This window comes from Notolepis coatsorum (genome assembly GCF_963971535.1).
Source record: "Notolepis coatsorum genome assembly, chromosome: 3".
NCBI classification, from domain to species: Eukaryota; Metazoa; Chordata; class Actinopteri; order Aulopiformes; family Paralepididae; genus Notolepis; species Notolepis coatsorum.
In genome coordinates, this window is record NC_140167.1 from 112,631,250 (window position 1) to 112,648,959 (window position 17,710).

At 45.0% G+C, this 17,710-nt stretch overlaps 1 protein-coding gene across 1 annotated transcript in view; it reads right to left on the minus strand.

Annotated features, from left to right (window-relative positions):
* Positions 1–17,710, minus strand: part of LOC311225231 (non-structural maintenance of chromosomes element 4 homolog A-like) — a 113,409-nt gene that overhangs the window by 48,749 nt on the left and 46,950 nt on the right. Inside the window, exons 7-8 of the mRNA XM_084310447.1 lie at positions 11,469–11,571; positions 7,782–7,872 (exon numbers count right to left, since the gene is read on the minus strand). Of these exons, the coding sequence (XP_084166573.1) occupies positions 7,782–7,872; positions 11,469–11,571 (194 nt within the window). The remainder of the gene's footprint in view (positions 1–7,781; positions 7,873–11,468; positions 11,572–17,710) is intronic.

Below are 17,710 nucleotides of genomic sequence, written 5' to 3' on the forward strand. Positions count from 1 at the left end.
CTGTAATGATACCAGACTATAACAGGATACTGGTGTAATGATACCAGACTATAACAGGATACTGTAATGATACCAGACTATAACAGGATACTGTAATGATACCAGACTATAACAGGATACTGTAATGATACCAGACTATAACAGGATACTGTAATGATACCAGACTATAACAGGATACTGTAATGATACCAGACTATAACAGGATACTGTAATGATACCAGACTATAACAGGATACTGTAATGATACCAGACTATAACAGGATACTGCTGTAATGATACCAGACTATAACAGGATACTGTAATGATACCAGACTATAACAGGATACTGCTGTAATGATACTAGACTATAACAGGATACTGTAATGATACTAGACTATAACAGGATACTGTAATGATACTAGACTATAACAGGATACTGTAATGATACTAGACTATAACAGGATACTGGTGTAATGATCATTACATGACCCCACAGGGAGACCGACGTACAGGAGGTCCAACCCCCTGGCCAATCAGTAAAAGTGGGGAGGGGTTTATCAGTTCACCCCATATGACCCCACAGCCGGGATACGATGCAATAACAAGCAGCGCATGACACCAGTTGTCTAGCATGCTACATGAAAAGCGCATATACCTGCTAGGGTAAAAGCTTTATAGTTTGCACGCCAGCCACAGACGATAAAGTTGTTTGTGTAAAAAACTGGCTTTTATACAAGGCTTAGGCTCATGTGCGAAAAAACTTGCCACCCGCATTTTTACACCTTTACCAAGTAAAGAAAAAACAACAGACGTTAAAGAGAGGGTCCAAAGACCTCGGTACAATAGCTACATATGTGACCACTTCTGTAGGCTAACACTCTCAACCTAGTTGTGGACTCGATGCCATGTTTCCTAAACGTAACATGAATACACACAACCCCCTCAGATAATAAAAAAGGTAAAGTTCCCTCTTACTACTGCAAGAACACCGTCTTTTATGATGAGAAGACAAAGTCTTTCGACCGAGTGCTAGCCACAGGCCTTGCTAAGGCCTAAGCACACATATAATAGCGACCAAAAAACAATTTTCAGAGAAAACTGCCCCACTCCCTAAGCAAGAACACAACCCCAACAGTAGTTGAGGGTTTTACATCGTATCCCCAATATATAATGAATAAACACGTTTTGTAACAAAAAATAGTCCCTCACCAGGAGGGACCTTTTATTTAATAACAAAATTATATGTTGGGGGGGGGGGGGGGGGGGGGGACACAGGGGCAAACAGGGGAGTCACTAGCGCCGCCTGCCGCGTGCAGAGCGTCGTTTGCCCCCACGGGGAGCCGGCCCGGAGGGACGGTGCTGGGCAGTCTCCTGGTCACGTCGATCCCTACCGTTCCCTCCGGGCGTGGGACGACTGGCTGCAGCGGTCGCGGCACTCCCTCCACTCCTGGCCTTCTTGGCGGAAGGCCCAGCAGCGGCGGCGGTGATGGTGGCAACGGCCGCAGGCCTTTGCCGGCGTTGCTTCCTCCGGACATCACCGGTGGCATCGGGTCGGGGGAAATGGGGCTGGAGCACGGAACGCTCCTCCTCCATCTCCCTGCAGGCTGCCGTCATCTGCTGCATGGCCGACCCGAAGAGTCCAGCATCGAAGAGGGGGGCCGTGAGCAGCGGAATCCTCCTCTGGTCCGGCACCCGCGCCTGCTCCAGCCAAAGGTGGCGCTGGATGAGAGTGGCCAGGGCGTGCTCCTTCCCGGCGGCTATCGCCTGCAGCTGGGTTAGGTGCAGGATGGCTCCAGCCGCCTGGGCGTGAAGGTACCATTGATGGTCATCTAGTACCGTCCCGCCCGCCATCAGCCCCGACATGTAGCGCGCCAGCTGCGCGATGTTGGAGGTCGCAGCCAGGCTCTGTGTCGAGGCGATGTACACCACGACGCCAACTCCCTAGCCGACTTCCCCTGGGGAACCGGCTTTCTTAACGGCTCCCACACCATTTCGGGGCAAAGTATGGCTGCCATCGGGCTATCAAGCAGAGGCACCCCGTCCTTTAGCCCCTGGACCAAACCCACCACCCGCGTGACTGGCACGTAGGCGGGGGTAAGGCCAACGATGCGGGATATTACCTGTCCCTGTGCCACGTAAGCCTCCATTGCTGGGAAGAATGGGCAGACAACGCCCGTCTCTGTCACAGGACGACGTTGCCAGAGATGACCTATCATGTCATCAGGAACAGGTGCCGGCAGTGGCTACGGCAACGCCACGCCATTAGCGGCTGCGGCGGCCGCCATGAGCTCGGGGAACAAGACAAGCAACTCCCCTTGCATACCTTCTTCCACGTCACTTGCGTCCCTCGCATACGGGAGGCTGCACCAGGCGCCATCGTCCGACGCCGGCAGATAGCTGGGCATCTCGTCTCGGGGGTGGAGGTTTTAACCCAGTCCCAGAGTACAAGGAACCCCAGGGAGACGTAGCACTCCCTGCCACTCCCCGAGGGGAGAGTGACACGTCTCCGCTGGGCCTTCGAACAAGAGAGCTCCCGCCCCCTCCGCAAATCCTCGGCCACCAGAGGAACTGTCGGCCTTTCGGCTGACGGAACCAGGGCCGGAATCCGGCCACCTCACAGGAGATGGGGGCTCAACGGCCCCTCGGCGAAGCACACTCTTCCACGACCGTGGAACCAGAGACGCCCCGCGGCGCACAGAGGACGCCGCGATAGTGAAGTGCTGGTGGAGGGTAGCGTTGTAACCATCTAGACCCTCCGACGGTGAAGACATTCTCTTTGCTTTTTCGGAAATTTGCGAGAGAGAAAAAAGAAAGATACAATGTCAACGTAGCTCCTTTCCAACAACTATCTTGGCACTAAACTTTCTAAAGTGTTACACACTTTCGGTGGTGATGATGGTGCGGCCACGACCCCGCTTATGTAGAGGAGCGGATGTGGGTGTGTGCATGTGGAGAAAATGATTGATTATTAGATTGGATAAAGGGATAGTTCCACTAAGAGCAGAGCGTAAGCTATACAATCTATAACTGGGGATGTTGTTTGCTCCTGACAAGAGTCTCAAAGTCTGGGGTGATGGTAGACAAAGCGACTCCGAGGTCATGCTCAATGTCCAATCTGTTCCTCTGCTTTGTCTTCAGCTGGACCAGAGCTGAGAAGCCACTTTCACAAAGATAGGTAGTGCAAAGAAAAAGTATAATTATTTTTTCTTACATTTTTCCCCACACATCCGCGACCCACTCAAAATGGCCCTGCGACCCACCAGTTGAGAAACACTTCTCTAAAGGATTGATTAATGAGTTATTTCTAGGGATGACGGCCGATATTGGCATTAAAATGTAATATCAGAAATTATCTGTGTCTGTTTTCAAAAAAAGAAAAAGAAAACTTGTTCTTTTTTTTTTACATTTATTTACCCAGGCAAGCAAGTAAGAACACATTTTTATTTTATTTCTTGTCAAAAGTATGCATAATGTTGTGTTAATTCCACAACAAGAGATATGTAATGTTAATTACCTGAAATTATTCAGTTTTTTGGGGGGGGGGGGGGGACCCCACATATATCGGTATCGGTTGATATCGGTATCGGAAATTAAGAGTTGGACAATATCGCTATATCGGTAAAAAAAGCCAACATCGAACATCCCTAGTTATTTCCGCTAAATAGTATTTCTTTATTTTTATCAGGAAGTCCCATAGAGATATGGGAGAGAGACCTGGCCAAGATAACAGCAATAAAATGTGTGATACATCACACAAGAACACAATAAAAGTGCATGTATACAATATACAATACATCACATAAAACAGAATAGCCTACATGATAGTAAAAGTGTATGACTGAGGGTAATAGTCATTTTGCAGTGGGGACCTGAGTAGAGTAGCATGATATAGTTCTGTGCATTAGGAGCACCAACACCCAACTCTGATCCACACTTTAGACTCTGATCCACTGTAGACTTTAGACTCTGATCCACACTTTAGACTCTGATCCACTCTGTAGACTTTAGACTCTGATCCGCTCTGTAGACTAAAGTCTACAGTAGACTCTGAGCCACTCTGTAGACTTTAGACTCTGATCCACACTTTAGACTCTGATCCACACTGTAGTTTAGACTCTGATCCACTCTGTAGACTTTAGACTCTGTTCCACTCTGTAGACTTTAGACTCTGATCCACTCTGTAGACTTTAGACTCTGATCCACACTTTAGATTTTAGACTCTGATCCACACTTTAGACTTTAGACTCTGATCCACACTGTAGACGTTAGACTCTGATCCACACTTTACACTTTGATCCACACTTTAGACCATAGGTGTCAAACTCACGGCCCGCGGGCCAAATCCGGCCCGCCACGTCATTTGATGTGGCCCCCCAAGAGCGCAGGTATTTAAAAAAAAAAAAAAAAAAAAAAAAAAAAAAAAATGTACATTAATATTGGGTTAAAAAATAGCAGTGTTAAAATAATTGTGGGTTAATGCGTTAATAAAGCTTTAACTTTGACAGCCTTAGTTATTACACATTCTTACACATACATGTATGTTGAACATCTGAGGTAACAAAGGAAAAAAGCCAAAAGCACTTACTCCTCAGACATTCTTTGACAATTTTACAGCCCAAAATAAAAAAAAGATCCAGGCGGAATAGGTAACAAAGGGTTGAAGAAATATTGTCTGAACTGTCAGATGCAAACTGGCTGTGTGACATAACCGAGCATCTCGCTCAATTGAATAAGAAGCTGTAGGAACGCAAACAAGTCCCACCCAAAACTTGACCAATATAGTTGTGAACTGAGACAACCCTTATTTTGTTATTTTTGAGTACAGTTACAGTTGTGTGTTCATGCAGACACATAATAGCAATTTCATTACGAATTGAAAATGGGGGACACTGATGTAAACAAGTCGAAAGTCTTCTCTGGTCTGCATCCCCTTAACAATTGTGTGTATTGAGCTGTACTGTACTGTACCCATTCTGCAATCTGTTAATTAAACTATCTTCCATTAGTTGGATGTATGGCCTCTGCAAGGTTGTGTGCAGCCATTTGTTTTTGTAACATCTGCTACATCTGTCCCACGTGTTCTTTGCAGCTCAGTTGTTAGTTCTGCCCCTCTTGACTGACAAAAAGGTTTTGAACAAACTTAATGTCATAGCTTGTATTTGATGATATTCTTCTTTGTTATTTACTTGAATGGTTTGATCATTGATTGGTGGAGTAATATGGGGTTCTGATAAACTAAAATTATTTGTTAAAATAACATAAGCTAACATATTTTTACATTTATGCAAATGAATATGCAATATGTATAACTTGAATAAGTAATAAATACAGAAACACCATGTTTAACAATATGTAAATGTGTAGCTACATTTATTTTACATACATTAACATTTATACGGTCTTTGGCCCTTTGAGGGCAACCATAATGCTGATGTGGCCCTCTGTGAAAATGAGTTTGACACCCCTGCTTTAGACTCTGATCCACACTGTAGACTTTAGACTCTGATCCACACTTTAGACTTTAGACTTTGATCCACACTTTAGACTCTGATCCACTCTGTAGACTTTAGACTCTGATCCACGCTTTAGACTCTGATCCACACTTTAGACTCTGATCCACTCTGTAGACTTTAGACTCTGATCCACTCTGTATACTTTAGACTCTGATCCACACTGTAGACCAGGGGTCTCAAACTCACGGCCCGCGGGCCAATTGCGGCCCGCTGGATGATATTTTGCGGCCCCCCAGATGATTTTCCCAACAACAAAAAAATAACAAAAAAAATCAGTCATGTCATCACAAACACTGGCATTTAAAGGGTACAAATAAAACAATTCCTGCACCATAATGCAGGAAATTAAGTCTTTGTAACACAAAATCTCCTGGTGGGGGACCCCCCGCTTAAAAAGTGGCCTGACTGGGGCTATATTTCTAACTATATTTCCTGGCCTGAATGATTTCCCCAGTCTGGCCCTGGTTAAAAGCCTCCAATGCTTATATTGTTTCAACCATACATTTCACAAAAAAAAATTTAAATACTTGAAACCCTTTGTGTGGAATATTTGATGCGGCCCAGCCTCACCCAGACTCTACCTCCGGCGGCCCCCAGGTAAATTGAGTTTGAGACCCCTGCTGTAGACTTTAGACTCTGATCCACACTGTAGAGTTTAGACTCTGATCCACTCTGTAGACTTTAGACTCTGATCCACACTTTAGACTCTGATCCACTCTGTAGACTTTAGACTCTGATTTACACTGTAGAGTTTAGACTCTCCAGTGGGTCTTGGACTTCCTGACGGGCAGACCCCAGGTGGTGAGAGCAGGCAACTGCACCTCCTCATCCATCACCCTCAACATAGGAGCCCCCCAGGGCTGTGTTCTGAGTCCCCTCCTCTACTCCATGTACACACATGACTGTGTGGCTCAGCGGAATAACAACACAATCATCAAATTTGCTGACAACACAGTAGTGGTGGGCCTGATCTCTGAAAACGACGAGAGGGCCTACCTGGAAGAGGTCAAGGTCCTGGCGGGATGGTGCCAGGAGAACAGCCTCTCCCTGAACGTCAGCAAAACAAAGGAGATGATTGTGGACTTTAGGAGGTCGGGGGTCAGGGACTACAGCCCCCTCAGCATCGACGGGGCACCGGTTGAGAGAGTGAACAGTTTTAAGTACCTCGGAGCCCACATATCCAAGGACTTGACATGGACCACACACATTGACAGTGTTGTGAAGAAGGCACGACAACACCTCTACTTCCTCAGGCGCCTAAGGAAGTTCCAAGTCAGTCAGAAGATCCTTAAGAACTTCTACTCATGTACAATAGAGAGCATCCTGACTGGCAATATCACCTCCTGGTTTGGGAATAGCACCGCACAAGACCGAAGCAGACTACAGAGAGTGACACGTTCAGCCGAACGCACAATTGGAGGGGGGCTTCCCACCCTCCAGAACATTTACAACAAGCGGTGCAGGGGTAAGGCTAAGAGAATCATCAAGGACTCCAGCCACCCAAACAACTGCCTCTTTGAACTGCTGCGGTCAGGCAAGCGATACCGGAGTCTCATGGCAAGCACAGAAAGACTCAGAAGAAGCTTCTATCCCCAGGCCATCAGGCTGCTCAATGAACAATAAACACTATGCAACAACCATCAAATGCACACACATCCACACGCACACACTCACTTTAAACAAACAACACACTGCAGCACCCACTCTCCACACTTTAGAACACCTAAACACACTTTATATTTATTGGTAAAGGATTTGCACTACAACCCGTACACCTTACTGTAAATTGTACCTAAATTGTACCTCATCCCATTTCTGCTTTGCACTATATAGTATTGTATATTAGTACATTGCATAGTATATTGTATGGTAACTCAGTTACTTCTATTCTGCATCGAACATTGTACATATGTATATACTGAACACTGACTTCTATTTTTACTTCTATTTTTACATGCTATACTATTTTATTTCATACTCATCTTGTCTAGCACAGTCTCTGGAGCGTAACAGTAAGAAGCATTTTGTATAAAAGTATTCTGTACTTCTGTATGACAATTATTAAAGAAACTTGAGAAACTTGATCCACTGTAGAGTTTAGACTCTGATCCACTCTGTAGACTTTAGACTCTGATCCACACTTTAGACTTTAAACTCTGATCCACTCTGTAGACTTTAGACTCTGATCCACTCTGTAGACTTTAGACTCTGATCCACTCTGTAGACTTTAGACTCTGATCCACTCTGTAGACTTTAGACTCTGATCCACTCTGTAGAGGTCAGACTCACGATCCTCTGCATGGTACCCCCTCAGGTATGCCAGGATCCGCTCCACCTCCTTCTCCGTGGCCTCCTGGTGGGACTCCTCCATCTTCTTCAACTGAAAACACAAAACATTCAGAAGACTGCAGCACTCTGTGTACTACGGCTGCAGCACGATTCTTGCTAAAAATGTGAATCACGATTTCTCTAAGAATTGAGATCACGATTCTCATTTTTCATCATCATTTAAAAAAGGATTTTTTTTTTATAAAGTAAAAAAAAATCTATTAAAAAATCGTCATCATTTAGAAATTAGATCGCATAGGTCTATGAATCGAGATCGTGATTTTTTTTCCGATTAATCATGCAGCCCTACTGTGTATTAGAAATCCACAGTATAATAACTTAGTTTATACAACAGGTTAGGGCTGACCACTATTAGTCGAATGCAAAAAAAAGACATTAAAAAAAATATATACTTTTTTTTATCATTCTTTCCAAAAGCAAAGAGGCCTAGAAGCGTGGCTAACGCTAATGGCACGCATACCAGAGGCTAACTTCCTAAGAAAACAGGCACAGAGGCACTGAAAGAGGATTTCACCCATCTAATGCAGGGGTTCCCAAACTTTTCAGGCCGGGGCCCAGAAAATAAGGCGTCAGAGAGCCGCGGCCCAATGCACATCGTCTGGCTTTTTTTTATTTTTATTTTTTTTGCCAGGCGACTGATTTTTTAAGCCAAATATCACTTCAATTGTAACTGCATCTCTTGCAATGATGACGCAACTCGTCTTTGATCTTTACTGATTGGCTTTATTTCCGTTCGAAAAGAACATCTTTATTCCGAACCGTAAAACTGTGAAAACATACATGAAATACAATCAATCACGGATCAAACCATAACAACATACATACAATTTATCGGTCGTTGCAAGGGTGGTTGTTAACCCAATGAACTTAACTACCAGCGCATTACGGCCCCAAATGTACCTTGTTGACTGCATGCAATATGAGAGGACAGTTATGGAGCTCTGGTGTCGATGTGGCTTGTCTGAAGATGGTGGAGAAGTGAAGGAACGAACCTTATAGGGTCTCCCTATTTATACACTATGGGCGATCTATTATGACATCACAATGCAGCAGGGCATTACACTATGGGCGATCTATTATGACATCACAATGTTCCAGGGCATTCTAGCCTGTTCTAACCGGTTCTATTATGACATCACCGCTGCAGCTAACTAGAATTACACTATGACACTCCTGCAGTTACATCAATCCTATTAAGTTAGTTCAAGTTAGTTATTCATTTATATGTGCTATTTATGAGAGGGCTAACTTGTTGCAAAATAATAATGATAATAATAATAGCCTCATTAAAATACTATTGTTGCTTCGGTTGTTTTCAGCGTTTTATGTGCATAATCTGTTATTTAGTTTGAAATGTTCGTTGAAATAAGTAGATTTTTCGTTTTTGTTTATTTATTAAGTTAATATAAAACCATATAGTCACATTTTAGAATACAACTAGAAACACTGTCCTGGCCTGCTTCTAAGTTCAGTGGCCTGACAAAAAAAATTAAAAATTAAAATAAAAAATAAAATAAAGTTTTTTTAATTTTCTTTATTTTTTTTAAATCATCTCGCGGCCCACCCGTGGCTGCTCGCGGCCCACCTTTGGGTCGCGACCCGACTTTGGGAACCACTGATCTAATGAACACACTAGAGTAGACAAATATCAACATGTATCCATCAGTGGACCAATTGCATGCTTCCACAGAGGACAAGAAGCCTTCCGTCGACTCCTTCAGACAAAAAAATATATATAACTTTTTTTATTTTTATTTAATTTTTTTTATAGTCGACTAGTAGTCGACTATTGGCTAATTTTGGCGACTACAAATAGACTATACAAATCCTTAGTCTGGGACAGCCCTACAACAGGTAGGTCCGATCACGCATTGTGATTGGTCGAGAGTGTTCTAAACCATGAGTATATTCATGATACACTCACGGTTAAATCACCATGAATATACCACTGCGCTGGCTTTAGAATGTTGTAGAAAGTTTCAACTGCCATTCATCAAAAGGAAACTGTCGACCCGACGGTCCTACTGCGAGGACAACTTTATTTCCGTTCGAAGAGAACATCTTTATTCCGAACCGTAAAACTGAAAACATACATGAAATACAATCAATCACGGATCAAACCATAACAACATACATACAATTTATCGGTCGTTACAAGGGTGGTTGTTAACCCACTGAACTTAACTACAAGCGCAGTACGGTCCCAAACGTACCTTATTGACTGCATACACAAGGCCGCAGGACCGCCCACACAGGGCGATCTATTATGACATCACAATGAACCAGGGCATTCTAGCCTGTTCTAACCGGTTCTATTATGACATCACCACTGCAGTTACAGTTACATTTGATTTAACGTACCTGTAGGAGCTATTTGAATCTCAAACAAGCTTCTTGTTAAATGAGACGGTCTGGTCTACGGAGGAGACTGGGGCTGAAGCATCCAGATTGGGGAATCCCCCGCGTCACGGCATGCATTATGCCCATATATGGACCAAGAGCGGTTAAAAATGTCTGTTAGTCATCTGAATCAGACGGATAAAAGCGATGGTTTTGTCCAGATTATTTGATTATTGACACTTCCACTAAATATATTAATCTAGCTACTAACTGGGGAGACTGATCAATTACGGATAAAGGAATATAGCGGGACGATCGATTACGATAGTTAACTTTAGTAATTAATTCTTGATGAGTTGAAAATAGAGGACACTTATGTAAACAAACCTCACATTATTAAACTGGGCATGCGTCAACCAAAGTCCTGTCGCAGCCGCCGAATCTCCGAAAACGTTGGGAGCAAATTTCCAAACAAGCGTTATTTGAACGAACTGACTAGATATTTGGAATCTAAATGGGTACATTCTGGGCGGCTAAGTGGCGCAGTGGGCAAGGCGCTCGCCACTAATGCAGGAAATGCTGGGTTCGAGCCCAGCTCTCGGCATTGCTACCAGCTTGGCTGGTCGTTCATACTAACACAATTGGCAGTGTTAGGGGTGGGAAGCTGGTGGGTGGGGATCGGACGTTGTGGACAGCGACTCCTACAGGTCGGTTGGTGCGCCTGCGCAGCAGAATCAGGAAGCAGCGGGGGCGGCGTGTGCCTCCCACGCAGGAGAGAGATTGCACTGTTCAGGTGAAAAGAACACGTGATGCAAGGGGACACGTGATGCAAGGCTTCGTCCACATTGCAGCCGGCTTGTGGGAGGCATGGCCTAACAGCGTTCGAGACAGGTAAGGGGAGGGTAGAATTGGACGATACGAAATTGGGATGGGAGAAAAAAAATTGAAAATGGGAGAAAAAGTAGACGAAAAAAATAAATGGGTACATTCTCGCTTGATTTGTATAATAATAATAAAAATAATGGTCCTAGGTCATACATTAAAACAGTGTTCCACCTTGGTAAATAGGTGGTCGGACCTACCTGTTGTATAAATTAGAATAATACGTCATTCGTTTGCGTTGCCAAGCTGGTCGATAGCCTACTCCATTTGAAATTCCATAGGAACGATACATCTTTAGGAACTATTTTTCTACGCCAAGTTCACTGAAATCAATATAAAAGACCCTACGAAACTTGAACTCTGGGAGATGTGACTGGGACTACTAGACAGTAGGTCAGTTCCTACCTGGGTGGGCATGACCCGCTTGGCCTCCTTGGTCGGTGCCCTTCTTTCCTTTCGCTCCGCACGCTGCTTTGGAGGGGGGGGCTCGGCCAGGAAGGAGCCCATCCTGATCAACAACAAAACCAACCAGATACAGGATTACATTACATTTAGCCGACGCCGTTTACCAAAGCCACTTACAGATTACATTGAAGGAATTACAAAGGAAATGCAAAGCTTTTCCAACTTTGAGCCCAGCCGTCTCTAAGAAGAAGCAATCAAAGCATTCGCAGTGGACCACGGGGAAGTGATTATTTAATGAACAGGGAGCGCTTCCTAGCGAGGAAATACAGACCCGTATTTGACAGGGGTTCAGCGCACACCGGTTCCTTCCGTCAAGCCAATCCTCTGGTGCAGCGTCTTGCTCAGATGGGTCTCACACCTCTGGGCTGCGGAGATGGACTTGTGTGGGGCGTTCACTCGCATGGCCGCCAGGCTCCAACACATCGCCCGCTGAATGTGTACTTTTATTTGAGTGCATTCAACAACTATACTGAAGTCATTTGAATTAAAGCCATGTGGTATTTATTTGACCATCTAATTATAGGTATATTCACATAGTATGTTCGAATCTTGATTAGTTTGACTTATAGTTTGTAAAATACGCTCTTCAGAACCTTCATAGGCCACGCTGGCTCAGAATACAGGTCACTCCAGTGCTTACCAACAGTGCAAATGTAAACAGACATTGTTGCTGTCATGTCAGACCTTGTATCAAAGACAATACATTTCACAGTGAATACATCCCTAATGCAAACACAACCAGCAGGGAGCCGTGCTAGAATCACGGATCCCTATTTTAAAATCCCTTTTTCTTTCCAGGGCAGTGTTCCACTAAGTGCTTCTACCTTTCCTTAAAGGAGGAGTCTGTGTTCTCCCTTCTCCTCCTCTCCTCTCCCTCCTCCTCCTCCTCTCCTCTCCCTCCTCCTCTGAGCAGTTGTTAGTGTGGGTCTTTTCCAAAGAAGCGTCTGCAACTCCCATCAACACAAGCAGCTATCTTTTCCCTGCTGCAGGAGTTTATTCACCAGCAAGTTTTCACACCTCTGGTTGACTGGAGCAGGAACGAACCAACGAACGCGTTGCAAAAATATATTATAATATATGTATATATTTATATATATAAATGTAAGGTTTGTTTAAGATTATTTTCTTTATATATACAAACTATATAATTTTTTATTTTATTTTTTACTTACGTTTATATAGTGACCTCTGTCTTTGATTTATTCATTTGTTTATTTGTCAGACAGGGACAATGCGAAAGAAAACATTGTAGCAGGTTACAATAACAAGATACAGATGCATTGCATGTAGGATTTCCAAATGAGTATTTCCCCCCAAACACCCACCTTTTGTTTAGCAAGGGCCTGCATGAAGTTACCCCATGTATGAATCACTAATCATTCATTAATTAACACCAACACACCAGCCCTCGGTCTATATTATTTACTCATCAGAGTCTTTGGAATACACAAACAGGCGATTAACATGGGAAGTAATTAATCCCACACCGTCATATTTACCCAGAAGCCGGGGGGCGTTAGTGGTGAGAGTGTGGATTAGCTTGGAGGAGATGACTCATTAGCAATTTCTCATTAGCCCATGATATATAGATTATCCTGACGACACCTTCAATCCACGTCATCAGCACAACAGAACAAGGACGGAAGCCTGAGGACAATCCAAGGTGTCTTCATAGGCGTCAGCTGATGTAAGGCGCCTTTAATAAACACTGCACAAGCACTGAGATGGCGCCGCAACGAACGGCTGCCTGTCTGTGCGCTCCGTCGAGACTGTGCTTACTTTTGTTAATATTTATAGTTTAGAGTTTTGTTTGTACCAACTGTTGGTGCATTTAATGTATATGACCTTCAGTCACTCATAGACATTGGATTACGGGAAACTTACCAACTGGATTACTCACTGGACCAGCTTTCCGAACCGCAACAATGGCCTGAAGAAATTCTCAGGAGATTAGGACCAGATCCTTTGTTCCTTGATCCCAGGAAAAGAGGACCCAGACGACGAGGAAAGAGAGCTGGAGTCCGTAACAGGCTGAGAACCAGGCGGCACAGGACACCACTACCCAGTATATTGCTAGCCAATGTACAATCAATTGACAATAAACTGGATGACATCCGAGCAAGGATTCAATATCAAAGAGACGTTAGGGACTGCAACGTTCTCTGCTTCACTGAAACGTGGCTCACGCCGGAGGTCCCAGACCACGCAATTCAACCGGCTGATCACTTCTGTATCCATCGCAAGGATCGGACATCAGAGTCCGGTAAACAACGTGGAGGAGGTATTGCCTTCATGTTTAACAAAAATTGGAGCGATCCAACTAACGTGAAGGAATTATCCAACCACTGCTCCCCAGACCTGGAATATATAACCATCAAGTGTCGTCCTTTCTTCCTCCCGAGGGAGTTAACGGCGATCATCCTGATCGGAGTGTATATTCCACCGCAAGCCAGCAACAACGCCGCGCTCTCCAGACTACACGACGAGGTAAATAGAATACAAGTGGCGAACGTTAACGCCGCCATTCTGGTGCTGGGCGATTTCAACAGCGCCAATCTGAGAAAGGTATTACCTGACTTCTATCAGCATGTGACTTGCAACACCAGAGGCGGTAACATCCTAGATCACTGTTACACGCAATTTAAAGGTGGCTACAAGGCTCATTCTGATAGTGGCTTTGGTAAATCAGATCACGCGTCAATCTTTCTTTCACCAAAGTACAAACAGAGAATTAAAAGTACTCCCGTAGTCTCGCGAGAGGTGCAGAAATGGGATTTGACGTCAGAGGAGACGCTCCGGTCTGTGTTTCACTGCACAGACTGGAATGTGTTCCGCGACACAGATAACATTAATGTCTACACGGAGACAGTGCTGGACTATGTTTGTACTAGGGTGGAAGAAACAATCCCCACTACCACAATGAGAGTTTACCCAAATCAAAAACCCTGGGTAGACAAATCCGTCCGTGAAGCTCTGAGAGAGCGCACCAAAGCATACAACGACGGCCTAGTGGCAGGCAACATGAATGACCACAAGGTGGCGCGATACAACGTAAGGAGGACAGTGTCAGAGGCCAAACGGCGCTACAGGGATAAAATTGAACTCCAGTTTGAACAAGCTGACTCTAGAGCTATGTGGCAGGGGCTCAAAACGATGACAGACTACAAAGGCGCCTCCCTCAAACTGAACAGTGACATCTCCTTAGCAAATGACCTCAATACCTTCTATGCGAGGTTTGATGCTGGTAATAACAACACCAGCTCACAAGCCACGGCAATGGGGGGGGGGGGGGGGGGGGTCGGCTGCTGATGGAGGCGCAGTGTTCAGGGTAACAGAGCATGAGGTGAGGCGGACCTTTAAAAAAGTGAATATCAGGAAGGCAGCAGGTCCGGACGGCATCCCCGGCCGCGTCCTAAAAGTCTGTGCCGACCAACTGGCCCCAGTATTCACTGACATATTTAACCTGTCCTTAGAACAGGCTGTCATCCCCACCTGCCTGAAGAAGTCCACTATTATCCCTGTACCCAAAAAATCCAAGCCTGCTTGCCTCAACGACTACCGCCCTGTAGCTCTCACCTCCATAGCCATGAAGTGCTTTGAGAAGCTAGTAAAGGGCTACATCTGCTCCTCCCTCCCCATCAACATGGACCCCCTGCTATTTGCATACCGCCCCAACAGGTCCACGGAGGACGCCATAGCCCATGTGCTGCACACAGCAGCATCACACCTGGACAAGAGGCAGGGGAACTATGTGAGAATGCTATTCATCGACTACAGCTCGGCATTCAATACCATAGTCCCCTCCATACTCATAGCCAAGCTCAGGGACCTGGGCTTGGGCTATGACCTCTGCCAGTGGGTCTTGGACTTCCTGACTGGCAGACCCCAGGTGGTGAGAGCAGGCAACTGCACCTCCTCATCCATCACCCTCAACATAGGGGCCCCCCAGGGCTGTGTTCTGAGTCCCCTCCTCTACTCCCTGTACACACACGACTGTGTGGCTCAGCGGAGTAGCAATACAATCATCAAATTTGCTGACGACACAGTGGTGGTGGGCCTGATCTCTGCCAACGACGAGAGGGCCTACCTGGAAGAGGTCAAGGTCCTGGCGGGATGGTGCCAGGAAAACAGCCTCTCCCTGAACGTCAGCAAAACAAAGGAGATGATTGTGGACTTCAGGAGGTCGGGGGTCAAGGACTACAGCCCCCTCAGCATCGACGGGGCACCGGTTGAGAGAGTCAACAGCTTTAAGTACCTCGGAGCCTACATATCCGAGGACTTGACATGGACCACACACATTGACAGTGTTGTGAAGAAGGCACGACAACGCCTCTACTTCCTCAGGCGCCTAAGGAAGTTCCAAGTCAGTCAGAAGATCCTTAAGAACTTCTACTCATGTACAATTGAGAGCATCTTGACCGGCAACATCACCTCCTGGTTTGGGAATAGCACTGCACAAGACCGAAGCAGACTACAAAGAGTGACACGTTCAGCCGAACGCACAATTGGAGGGGGGCTCCCCACCCTCCAGAACATTTACAACAAGCGTTGCACGGGCAAGGCTAAGAGAATCATTAAAGACTCCAGTCACCCGAACAACTGCCTCTTTGAACTGCTGCGGTCAGGCAAGCGATACCGGAGTCTCAAGGCGAGCACAGAAAGACTCAGAAGAAGCTTCTATCCCCAGGCCATCAGGCTGCTAAACGAACAATGAATGAACACTACACAACAACAACCACCAAACGCACATAGCACACACATCCACACGCACACACTCACTTTAAACAAACACACTGTAGCACCCACTCCACACTTTATAGCACACACCCACTTTAAACAAACACACTGTAGCACCCACTCCCCACACTTTATATTTATTGATGAAGGATTGCACTACAACTCGTACACCTTACTGTAAATTGTACCTAAAATTGTACCTCATCCCATTTCTGCTTTGCACTAGATAGTACTGTACATTAGTACACTGCATAGTATTGTATATTATATGGTAACTCAGAACATTGTACATATGTCTATACCGAACACTGTGACCTCATTTTTCTTCTTCTAAATTACATGCTATATTATGTTATTTGATACTATCTTGTCTAGCACAGTCTCTGGAGCGTAACAGTAAGAAGCATTTTGTATGAAAGTATTCTGTACTTCTGTATGACAACTATTAAAGAACTTGAACTTGCATCTCAGGAAAAGCCGCAGACCTATTTTTGTGCTTGAGAAGCAGGATTTCTCACTTTCAGAAGTACTTGAGTGAAGAAATTAGCAACTCCTCTGCAAGCTTTAAGAGCAAGCGATATCTCAAACGAGGCTTGAGACTTAGCCACAGCACGCAATACGCTACCCACACTCCAAATAGCAAAGTCATTAGACCACATTAGCATTCATGCTTTGCATCGGATATTATGCAACCCCTCTGGAATTCAAATGACACCATTCTTTTTCCTGTGCCAGTGTTGCATAATGCATTGAGTAGCAAGTCAAGTGGTCCTGAAGTCCTCTTTTACCTCAGTGTTTTACATAATATGGCTTAACCATTACCTTAGCTTTTGTCCTTAAATGTCCCCCGAGTTTGCTCTGAACAGGGTAAATCCACATTTTGCTATGATGCTCCCCACTAGCTCATGGAATGAACTCCAACGGTCCTTAAAGCTTGAGATGATCTCCTCTGTTGCAGAGTATAAAACCTTGATCCAACCTTTGTCAATCAAGTTGTACGTGTTTTAATTGATTTGTTATCCTTACTTTTGTCTCACCTTGTTGTCTTATTGTTTTTTTTTTTTTTTTACTTTGGCCATTCCGCTGGCTCTTTTTAGCGTTTATCGCATTTATTCTGGTCAAGAATGACCGACAGAAACAGGCTGAAGGGGTACAGATGGGGGGGAAGACACTCTGGGAAAGGCACGGCTGCAGTCCGGGATTCGAACTCGCTAAACCCCAGATCCGTGACGAGCACGGTTGTCCCCGGCGCCGAAATAGCGCTCGAGGTACGTGGTGAGCTACTGGAGCTCCCCTGTCTTATTGTTCTTTTGTAAACATTTTGATTTTATACACTGTGCGATTTTATATGCCTTTTTTTATCTCTGTATGTACACTCGACCTGCATGTAAATGAGGGAAACCTCAGTTGGCTTTCTAGTTTAAATAAAGGTTTGAAATTAAATG